This window comes from Nannospalax galili, unplaced genomic scaffold (genome assembly GCF_000622305.1).
Source record: "Nannospalax galili isolate Female #2095 unplaced genomic scaffold, S.galili_v1.0 scaffold231, whole genome shotgun sequence".
Taxonomy (NCBI): Eukaryota; Metazoa; Chordata; class Mammalia; order Rodentia; family Spalacidae; genus Nannospalax; species Nannospalax galili.
Window position 1 is genome coordinate 413,560 of NW_008330120.1, and position 11,574 is coordinate 425,133.

Here is an 11,574-nt window from a genome sequence, read left to right on the forward strand (position 1 = left end):
CACATCATTGAACAATAAAAAAAAATGCCCCACGGACATGGCCACAGACCAGTCCTATGGAGGAAATTCCCCAAGTGAGGCCCCTCAACCCAGGTGTGTTGACACTAGAGGTCTTCCAACCCCCAGCAGAGTGCTCCAGGGACTACATTCCTCTCATACAACACACAGGCATTGTTTACCACATGTGTACTACTAATGCCCAGCAGCGGTGGGTGAGGCTCCTGGCGCAGAGCAGAAGGCCGGGTCACCAGGTACTGCAGCGGCCACTGCTGGGAACTACTAGCTTCATCTCAGAATAAAGCGTTTGGTGGATTCACTTTATTGTGATGGTCCCATGAGGACAGATGAGGCACGCAGCCATCACCTGTGTGAAGCGGAAACACTTCGTTTGGGACAGGCTCTCCGAAGTCCTGGGAATCCTCCTGCATCAGACAGCTGAGTGCTGAGGCTTCAGACATAAGCCACCAGCCACCTGGTGCTCAGCTTTCCTGAGACTAGACGGAAGTGTTGGTGGAGTGTCACCACCCACGAGAACAGAACTCTTTTAAGAACCTGGCTGGGATCGGCTGAGCTGCCAGCTGAACGGGCCACCTATGTATGAACACTACTTTGCTTTACAGAACACTGACAGGTTGTGATGGTGCTGGTATGGGGATCTGATGATGAACAAAGGGGCCCCTAACAACAGGCAGTGTCTGTTCGCAGTGATAAACATTTAAGCTTTTAAGCAAACATCAGAATTTTAGAAAATGTGTCTGCCACTGAGACCCTGACAGCTTCCCCATCATTAAGGATTTTTTCAATGGTGTCAGTGGAGACACTGATGGATGTGGCGTTTTGTGTGTGTGTGTGTGTGTGTGTGTGTGTGTGTGTGTGTGTGTACCACAATGTAATGGGTAATATGCAAAATCAATTGTGGATTCATGTCAACACTGGACTATCTGCCTGTACTAGCTTTCCCTATAATGAAATAGCTGAGGCAGACTTCTTATGGAGAAAACTAGGTTTATTCGGTTCACAGTTTCAGAAGTTTGGTTTTATATTGTTTTATTTTACTTCATTTTATTTGAGACAGGGTCTAATGTATCCCAGGCTGGCCTCAAACTTGCCATGTAACTGAGGACAACCTTGAACATCTGATCCTCCTGCCTCCACTCCCCGAGGAACACCTAGTTTAAGAGGTGCTGGGGATTGAACCCAGGGCTATGTACTTGCTAGGAAAGCACTTGGACCCAGACCTGGAGGTTCAAAGTTCAAAGTCCTGGGTGGGTGTCTGAGCTCTGGGGAGGCTGGGCTGTGTGACATCATGGTGTAAGGCAGTGGTGGTGCGGGCACCAGTGGCTACAGCAGCAAACAAGAAGCCCAGTGAGGGAGCTGGGGGGCTGGACTCTGGCCTTTGTGGCATCTTTCTTCCAAGAACATTCAAGGGGTCCAGCATGGGCCGCCTCTCTTCCCAGGACCCTCCACTAGTCCCCAGCGCCTCCTGGGAACCAAGCTCCTGGCAGTCAACACTTTGGGGACAAGCCACAGCTCTGTTCTACTTAGTGAGCCAACACCTCTCTCTCTCTCCTCGGTCTGTCAGTCTCTCTCTCTCTCCAGCTCATGGTCCAACTTCACGCACAGCCAGTGTCACCCTAAAGCCCAGAAGAGACCCTTGCTGCTTACCTGCAGTCTCCAGATTGAAGCTTGGGTAGCGGAGGGCGCAGGGAGGCTCATGAAGTGTAGAAGAAAATTAAAGACCAGGAAGATCACAAACTACAAGAGCTCACCGAGGCCTCTCCTTGTGGCTCTATGAGCAGGAAAAGGCTGGGAGGGGCGGCGCAGAGGAGGCTGTCTGCAAGCCGCACGGGGAGCTCTGGGCATGTGGCTTTGGCAGTCCTACGCTGGGGTGGGACTTTTTGGTGACACCACTCCTGAAGAGTCACTCACTCTCCTATGAGTGACCCTTACCTGTGCCCCTGCAATGACCAGTAAGCTCATTGGTTCGCTGTGCTGGACTTGGACAGAATTGTTTGTTACATGTGTTGTTGTGTGTTGTTCTCTTTGTCGGAGATGAAAGGCTTTTATGTGGTCTCCCATAAGTCACATCAGTAATGAACACGCATTACAGCAGTCTCGTAGTCCTCATTATAGCATTGGGTTAGACACTGCTGCTCTAAGCTTCGCTCTGGTATGGAGGATGTCCACAATTATCCTTTCAAAGTTATCGAGGTATTTCCTCCCTGCATACATGTGGAAGCCTGGAAATTCCTCATAGCCTTCAACTGAACAACTTCCAACTGATTAAACACAAATGTAGAAGAAACCAGCTGTCTTCTGTTCAGTCAGACGTTCAGCAGGTCTGCAGGACAGGCCAGCGTCACTCTCTTATTAGGTAGACTATGAAAAATACAGTTATTTCACATTGACATTTGTTATTTATATTCATGTGCAATATTGTTATCTTTAGTGAACTGAGGAATACATTTAAGGTTTCTCAGTTTTGATTTCTAACCTGTTGTCCATAAATACAACTCATGTTTTCAGACTCTCTAGGATTTGAACTTAAATTGCCAGGGTGAGGATGACTACGTGGTTAGTGGACCCAGATCCTACCAGGTCACCCCCAAGGGTGGTCACCTGGCTCATGTAGGAATCTATCTTGATTCAGGAGTGTCTGATGATACCATGGGCTGTGAGGCGTCACAGGAAACAAAGAAACACTCTTCCTGTGTCTGTCTGTGGTCAGCTGACCTCACAGTGGTGGGTGATGCTCTACGGGTTGTTTCATTCCTGTCAAATGACAGCATTTGATGCCTGACAGATCATCAGACTGTATTCCTATTTACCTAATTTATTGTGTACACACACACATATGTATATCACATATGCATGTAAGTCTGTGTGTGGAGGCCAGAAGTTAACGTCAGGTACCTTCCTCAATTGCATCTCCAATTTTTTAAACCTTTTTTTTGAGACAAGGTCTGCCAATGAGCCTGGAGTTTCCCAGTTGGCAAGACTGTCCAGGCATCGGGCCACAGGCGTCAACCTGCCTCTTCTCTAATACTGGGATTACAAGTGTGTCACATAGAACTCAAGTCATCAAGCTTGTACAGCAAGGACTTTAGCAACTGCCCTATGTCTCCATCACTAAGAAAAAGAAATTTTAAAGTCTGAGCTCCCAAGTCTTAATACGTTCAGACATTGATTTTCGCTCAGTATTGGTAGATTTAAATAAAGGACCTGACCTTTATTTTAAACAATTTTAAAACACAGGAAATTGCAGTTCTTGCAAATGGATGAAGACATTAATTCTGTTTCTGTCACAGGCACACTTAAGGCCACTAACAACCACCTCATGAGGCATCCTCTCCCCTTCCAGCCTCTCAGTCTAAGACAAGGCGTCTTCAAGGGATCACATATCACTAAAGCTCTGTAGACTCAGCCTGCTGAAACAGCACTGATCGGCCCATCAGACCAGGAGGCCAACTGGAGTGTTCTGGGTTGGGAAAGGGAATGCCTGTGCCTTGTCAGAGATGCTAGAAATTTCACACGGCAGCGCGGTTCCTTTCTCTCCCCTTCACGCATGCCATACAAATTAACTTGAGACAGCTGGTCTGCTGCTGGGAGGCTAGAAATTGTCTGTCTGCTGAAATGACTCTGTAAGAGCATTCATTACATCTCCCATCTCCACCAATTTAGGCAGTTTGTCCAAAGTGGATGCCACTCACAACTGTTTGCATAGTGCTGTCTACAGTGGGGCAGATCTTCCCCAGGCTGGCTGCCCCAGCTGCAGTGTACCCCAGGAGGCTGTATCAGAGTGGTCAGCAGGCACTTTACTGCCCCATCCATCCTCCATATCATTTCACAGATGGGTCTGGACTGGGCTAGGTCCCCAGTGCCTCTCAGGCTGACATGGCCAGGTGGCCATGACATCTTTTGAGGGAAAATAATAACAATAATAATAAAACACCCCAAGCTCTCGGAATAAATTAAGGCTTTATGTGTCCACTAAGGTATAAAAAAAGAACTAAGATGCCTATATAGGAAATACTCACTTTGAAAATGCCCCCACCCCCTTTCTTCCTTTTGAGACAAGTTCTTACGTAGACCAGACTAGCCTCAGTCTCACTAAATCACTACATACCCAAGGATGACCCTAAACTCCTAATCCTCCTGCTTCTGCCTACAACGCTGGAATCACAACTGTTACCATCACATCCCACTCATGTGTTACCAGGGACTGACCCTTGGGTTTCTGCGTGCTAGGTAAGCACTCTACAACCGAGCTACATTCCCAGTCCAAATATCTCAAGATTTGAATGCAAACTTTCATTCAAGGATTGGGGTTCTAGAAGTCAGTATTTGAAATTCCCATGATATGTTTCCATACAGGTTCTTTGAATTTCCACCCCACCTAACCACTGGGCTCTGGATGGGCAGCCAAAGGGCACCCTGAGGACAGAGTATTCTGGTCTATACTGCCAGTGTGGCCACACAGGCCTCATCAAATACTTGCAACATGGATGGTGCACCTGTGGAACTGAACCATGAGTGAAATCGTTTTTGTTTTGTTTTGTTTTAATATTTTTGAGACAGGGTCTCCCCTGTAGCCCCAGCTAGCCTGGAACTCACTATGTAGACCAGGCTGGCCTCAAACTCACAAACATCTCCCTGCCTCTGCCTCCCAAGTGCTGGGATTAAAGGCGTGCATCACCAGGCCCTGCACAAAATCAAATTTTAATTAAGCTTAAATCACCACATGTGACCATGGTCACCACTGTCTCATCTCTACACAATAAGGATAGAGCTATGCAATCCTGTACATGGGTTTATGGGCCCCACCCAAGTTCAAATCCTGCCCCTTCTTTGACTACCTCTGTGTTGGCAGTCAGATGATTTAACTTCTCCGAGTCTGAAGCTCCTCTGTGCCCACAGGTGCACATAACTGTATGTAGCTGTGTGTATTCAATCCTCACAAGAGTGCCGATCACCAGGGTACGCCTAATATCTGCTTGTGACACACACAATGCGCTTAAGACAATTTCAAAATGCCAGAAGAAAGACTTTGGAATGCTTTCAGCATAAAGAAATGATGCATATTTGAAGAGATGGATGTTTCCCAACTTGATTACGCAATGCACACAGCTGTAGAAGTCGCACAGGAGCATGGTACTTCATGATTACGCAGTGCACACAGATATAGAAGTCGCACAGGAGCATTGTACTTCATGATAGACTTTTCATGATTTTATGTGTCTTTTGGTTTGTTTTTGAGACAGGTCTTCCTGTAGCCCCAGCTGGCCTGGTACTGGACCAGGCTGGTCTTGATCTCACAGAGATTCACCTGTCTCTGCCTCCAAAGTGCTGGGATTAAAGGCATGTGCCACTATGGCTGGCAATGTATCAGTTCTTTAATATTTAAGTTTCTTTATTTGATATTTAAGATGGCTCAATGGGTAAAGGATTTGCCGCCGAGCCTGTGACCTGAGTTCAATTCCTGGGATCCTCATAGTGGAAGGAGAGAACTGACTCCCATAATTTGTCTTCTGACCTCTACATGCTTGCCTGCACATATGCACACACACACATTCACACACATGTAAAAATACTTAGGACAGCAAGTGCCCTAGGTGTACCTGAGGACCATTTAAGGTGTTTCCTACCCAAGTCTCTATATGACATCTGTTTCCTTTTGCATGTTCCCGTCAACTGAAATTCAACTTACCCCAGTCTGGTTCTTTAGCACATTTTCTCACGAGCTGCCCCTTGTCTAGGACTCCCTAACTTGAAAGATCCCCTTGATATCTCCGTCCTGCTCAGTCCCACAGCCTGGTCCCACTTTCATTCCCAGGCTCCCTTGAGTCTGCCAGCCCTCTGTGCCTGCCTCCAGCACTGCAAGCCCCTGTCTTTCTGTGAGAGACAGTGGAACATCCTTTGGAGTGGCTGTTCCTATCCCTTCCTGTCCTGTCCTCCCCCGTCCTCCCCCCTGTCCCCTCCCACCCTCCATCCTTCTATCCCTTCCCCTCCTTCTGTTGGGAATCAAATTATATCCCTAAACACAACTGTGGAAGTCTTCATCTCAAGTGCCTGTGAACAAGATCTTGTTTGAAATAGGGTATCTGCAGCTGTCTTTAAGTTAAAAGGAGGGCATCCTGGATCAGGGTGGTGCCTTTACAGGAAGAGGAAGCAAACACCCAGACACCCAGGAAGAAAGCTGTGCAATGCTGTGGACAAAGGCTGGAGTAATGGCAGCTGCCAGCAATAGTCAGAAGCCAGGAAGGGCACTGAAAGGTTCTACCTTGTCTCAGAGGGTGTGTAATCCTGCCAGCACCATGATGATTGACACCAGGCCTCTAGGATGGTGAGAACAGACTTTCTTCCTAGTTCAAGTCACTCAGCTTGTGGTATGAGCTTCCCAATACATTCTCTGCACCTGAAAATTCAAACTCGTTTGAAAATTCATATCTCATTTGGCAGCAGAAAGTCCCCCTGGGAAGCTGTTAGGACAGTCTGCACACCTTGTCCCCAGACAGCCTGTGAACCTTCAGCCTGACATCCCACCCCAGTCTCCGCAGCCCCATCCAAGTTTCCTGTTCCTGAGTGAGGTCCCAGTGATGTAAACTCAGAGCATAACTGCTAGCAATTTGTATTAATTTTTATGTGTATGCGTACATATATGCATCTCTGTGTGTATATGTGCATATGTATTATGTGTATGTGTTTGCATATGTGTTTGTGTGGTGTGTGTCTGTGTATGTGTGTGCTATATGTGAATGTGTCTGCATGTGTAAGTGTGTGTGATGCATGTGTCTGTGTATATATGTGTGTGTGGTATGTGATATGTGTGCATGTGCATGATGTGTGTGGTATGTGTATGTGTGGTGTCTGTATGTGTGTATGTGTTCATGTCAGTGAACATGCATATGCATGTGGCGGTCAGAAGTCAACATCATTTTTTGAGACATGCTCTCTCATGCACCGAAGCTCAACCATTAGGCTAGGCTCACTGTCCATTGAGTGCCAAGAATCTGCCCATCTCTCCCTTCCCAGGGCTGGGATTACAGACATGCACCACCACACCTGGCTTTTTATGTGGGAGCCTCGCTGAGGATCTGAACACAGGACCTCATGCTTGAATGACAGGCACTCACTTCACTGATTGAGTCATCTCTCCATCTCTCCGATGTTCAAAGATAACCTTATTCAGAATTTTCCAGTTTAAAAACAGTATCAGCTAGAACACACAAGGCTTTCCTCACAGTCTAGTTTCATTCTCTGGAAACCTCCCTCATCTCTTGCCTTTGATTTTTTGATTTTTGATTTTTTAAAATATTTTATTTATTGTTTTTATTTTATGTGTATGCGTGTATTGCCTGCATGTAGATAACTGCACCTGTGTCGTGCAATGCCCGCAGAGGACAGAAGAGGCTGTTGGATCTACCGGAACTGGAGTTACAGACAGTTGTTAGCTGCCATGTGGGTGGTGGGATTCGAACCTGAGTCCTCTGCAAGAACAGTGTTCTTAACTGCTGAGCCATCTCTCCAGCCCTTGATTTTTTTATTTTTATTTTGTTGGGTTTTTTTAATGTGTATGATTGTATTGCCTGTATGTATGTAAGTGCACCCATGTCGCGCAATGCCTATTGAGGCCAGAAGAGGGCATCAGATCCCCTGGAACTGGAGTTACAGATGGCTGTTAGCTGCCATATGGGTGCTGGGAATTGAACCCAGATCCTCTGCAAGGGCAGCCAGTGCTCTTTACCTCCAAGCTCCAGCCCCATCTATGGCTTTTGAATCCTGTCCAGCCCAACCTGGATTCTTGCGTTCCTCGGACTAAAAATGACCAACCAGGCTTGTCACTGGTGCCACCAAATGTGGAACAAAGTCTTAACCCTACAGGAGAGACCTCTGGCTTGGCCCTTTGGCTTCATGTAGAATGACAAAGTGAGGGTGTGGGCTTCAGAGGAAAGCCAGCAGGTGTGGCACTCTCTAACAGAACAACACTGGCTATCAAGGTAGAGGTGGGAGCTATGCATGCCCAAGATGGCCATAAACCAATTCCAAAGACAGCTGTAAACCAATTTAGAGGGATGGTGAAGGAGTGGAAAGGAATGGGTCACGTACAGCCAATTTAGAGAATGACTGAACACCCACCAAGCAGGGACAGGTCCGGCACTGGAGTTGCTAAAACCGCCTGGTTTCTCTGAATCACGTTCTCCCAGTCACTATGAGTCCCTAGAGTCCATGAAAAGCTCCTTCTGCCAAACACCGAGGCACAATCCACAGTTGGTCCCACTTCCCACCCTTCCTGACCCTCCCTCAGAGGCGAATTGACTGCTCAGACACCATGCCGACAGAACAGGGCAGAAAATACTGCCTTTCCTTAAGTCAGGGTAGGAACAGGTGTGAGGGACTGTTGGCAATAGGATTTGATTTGCAATATGCGCAAATCCATGCTGACAAGGGCTAATAAAACAGGGTTCTAGGAAATTCTGGAGATAAAATTAATGCACTATCTGATTAAAAACACAACTCTTGACACGGAAAAATATGACCAAGATAATCCTCTAAACTCCAAGTAACTGGTACCAGGCAAGGCATCCACTTTCAGAAATGGGGTTCCACTAGAGGGTGTGTGCCCCAAGACAGGACTCTGTCCTCTTGTGTTTACCTCTGTATACAGTGTTCATCCAAGCGTCTGACCCAGCAGGTGTCCATTAGTGATTGTATGAATGGAGCCACCGTCTCAATGATTAGGAAAATGAAAGGACTGAGAGGCCATTGGCTGAGCCATGCCCCAGCCAAGCCATCACACACTTCCACACACTGACTCACATCCACCAGGTCAGTGAAGCACAACTTTTAGCTTTATTGGAAGGTGAGGGAACTGCAGTAACAAGTTTGTTTTTTAAATCTCGACAGTCTGGATGTATTGCTAGACCAACTCAACTTAAGCTCTGGGATTCTGTTTTTGAAATTTCATGGATGAGTAGGACTTCAGCCAAAGTGAGGACCAAAGTCCGTCAAGTTAGTTCAGATCCACAGTCAGAATGGACTGGGTTAGTTATCTAACCAACACAATTCATACCCCTGCTGCTCTCCTCTGTGTGTGTGTGTGTGTGTGTGTGTGTGTGTGTGTGTGTGTGTAGATCCAGATGGTTCAGTTAGAAAGTAAGGAAGAGCCCTGGGGAAGGGGAACAGAATGCGTGTGGCTCAAAGCCAGGAGAAGTCCTGTGAGTGAGATCTGAGAACAGGGATGTACAGGAGGGAGTGGGACAGTACAGTGCGGGAAGGGGATGAACAAGGACAAAGTAGGTACCAGTTCCTAAAGGAACTTCACACATTAACCAAAGACAAAAAGGAAGGCACAATTCCCTCTCTGCCTACAGGAAACAAATCAAGCACGCCACACCAGACAAGACACACAAGCTTGACTGTTGACTGCCCACTGGAGGCCCCTGTTTTCTCATCCTGACCCCACCGTTTGCTCTCCCACTTGGGTAGGCAGTGGCCATTGGTGGTAGAAGTGGGTTGACTAGCGCCCCCTTCATTTGCTCCAATTGTCTTTTAAGATATTTTATTACATTATTATTTTGTTTTATGTGTATGGGTGTATTGCATGCATGTATGTTAAGTGCATCCATGTTGTGCAATGCCCACGGAGGTCAGGGTGTCAGATACCCTGGAACTGGAGTTATGGATGGTTGTTAGCTGCCAGGTGGGTTCTGGGATCAAACCAAAGTCCTCTGGAAGAACAGCAAGCATTCTTAATTTTTGAGCCATCTCTCTGGCCCACTCCAACTGTCTTTAATATAAACCATTGAGATTTCCTCAGGCTTATCTAAAGTGAGGATGGAAGTGTTAGAAACCTGTGCACACAAACATAATCTAATTTAAAACTGTGTGCTTTATCAACTGGCGTCAAGTCCCTTGTTGGTCCCCGTTCTCCCCCCATAAGATGTGGCTCACAACCACACTTTCATCCAAACTCGGAGCTCCACATGCCTAGGCCACTCTGAAGATGGCTACCCCGCTTTGGGTGCTTGCCTGCATCTCTCCAGGCTCAGGTGGACCTTACCTGGCTATTCTGTCATGTTCCTTTAGCCTAGAAGGGCAAAGCTCACTCGTACAGTACTCAGTCCCCAGTACCCATCCCAGCTCACCTGCAGGAGCAGCAGCAGCAACTTCATGGTGCAGCCCCTGGTGTCCTGGGTGGGCTCTGGTCAGTTCTCACAGCCTGGTAACCTCACCAGGAACCAGGCGCCTCCTTCCCAGCCAAGGGCATCTCTTCTAATTGCTCTCTCAGGGGTAGTTAGGCCCAGACACTTCACCCCAGCTGTCTCCTCTGTTCTCTACCCCACTTGCCTTTATCAGAGTAGGCGGGCTGACGTATAAGCCTAACCTCCTCCGTGGCCAGTTCCTAGGAAGGGAGTGCTTGGATATCAAACACCAAACCACAGTCACTCCTGTACATAGAAAACTGGCTGGGCCTCCAACCCCAGGGATTATATAGCTCAGCCAGAGGGGAGAAAAGCCAGTGGAATTTTGTTTCTTTGTTTCTTGGTTGGTGTTTAGTTTCTAATAGAATACCCCATAATCTCTTTTTATAGTAAGCCATTTAACGGTTATTTCTTATAGTCATTCAAAACTGGAAAAACAACTTCAAGAAAGAACTTAATATCAGGAGGATGGGTGAGGAAGAACGAAATGAAAGGCTAGGATGTAGGTAGCGCCTCTGTAGAGCTCACACTGCACAGAACACGCCATGGGTTCCTTGTATGCCGAGGCCGGGCAAAAACTTACCTTCTGGGGCTGGAGAGATGGTGCTGGGGTTAAGAGCACTGACTGCTCTTGCAGAGGACCAGGGTTTGATTCCCAGCACCCACATGGTGGCTACGAACCATCCTTAACTCCAGTTCCTGGGGAATCCGATGCCCTTTTCTGACCTCTGTGGCATTGCACGACACGGGTGCACTCACATACATGTAGGCAATACACTAATACACATAAAAATAATAAATAAAATATTAAAAAAAACTTTCTAAGACTGCAATCTGCTTCTACAAAATCTTTATTCCAAGCATGTCTGGGCTCTGGGGTCTAAACTATTTCTAGTCAAACCTCTTCTGAACTTAGATGGAATTAGAACATGAGGGAGCATAGAAAGGAGCCTCCTTCTGGACAGGATCAAGGGCAGCCTGGGGTGCTGGTCTTTGATTGTCAGAAAGACTCATGCTGGGGTTCTATTACATGAGTGTTCAAAGTTGTGATGAATGGGCTGGAGAGATGGCTCAGTGGTTAAGAGCACTGGCTGTTCTTGCAGAGGACCCAGGTTCAAACCCCAGTACCCATATGGCAGATAACAACTGTCCCGTAACTCCATTCCAGGGGATCCGATACCTTCTTCTGACCTCTCACAGCCTTGCACAACATGGGTGCACTTACATAGATGCAAACATAACACTCATACAAATAAAATAAAAATAAAGTTTTAAAACAAAACAAAACAAAGTTGTGATGAGCAAAGTTTGAACTAAAATCTGAATCTGAATTCTGAGAATCTTAATATCTGATATTGTTGGGGCTGGAGAG

General features: G+C 46.9%; 1 protein-coding gene across 1 annotated transcript in view; it reads right to left on the reverse strand.

Moving 5' to 3' along the window:
• The window catches only part of Cdh26 (cadherin 26), a 66,952-nt gene extending 56,780 nt beyond the window's left edge, over positions 1-10,172 (reverse strand). The window contains 1 exon segment of the mRNA XM_008842657.1: positions 10,146-10,172. Within this exon segment, the coding sequence (XP_008840879.1) occupies positions 10,146-10,172 (27 nt within the window).
• Positions 10,173-11,574: the final 1,402 nt, after the last annotated feature.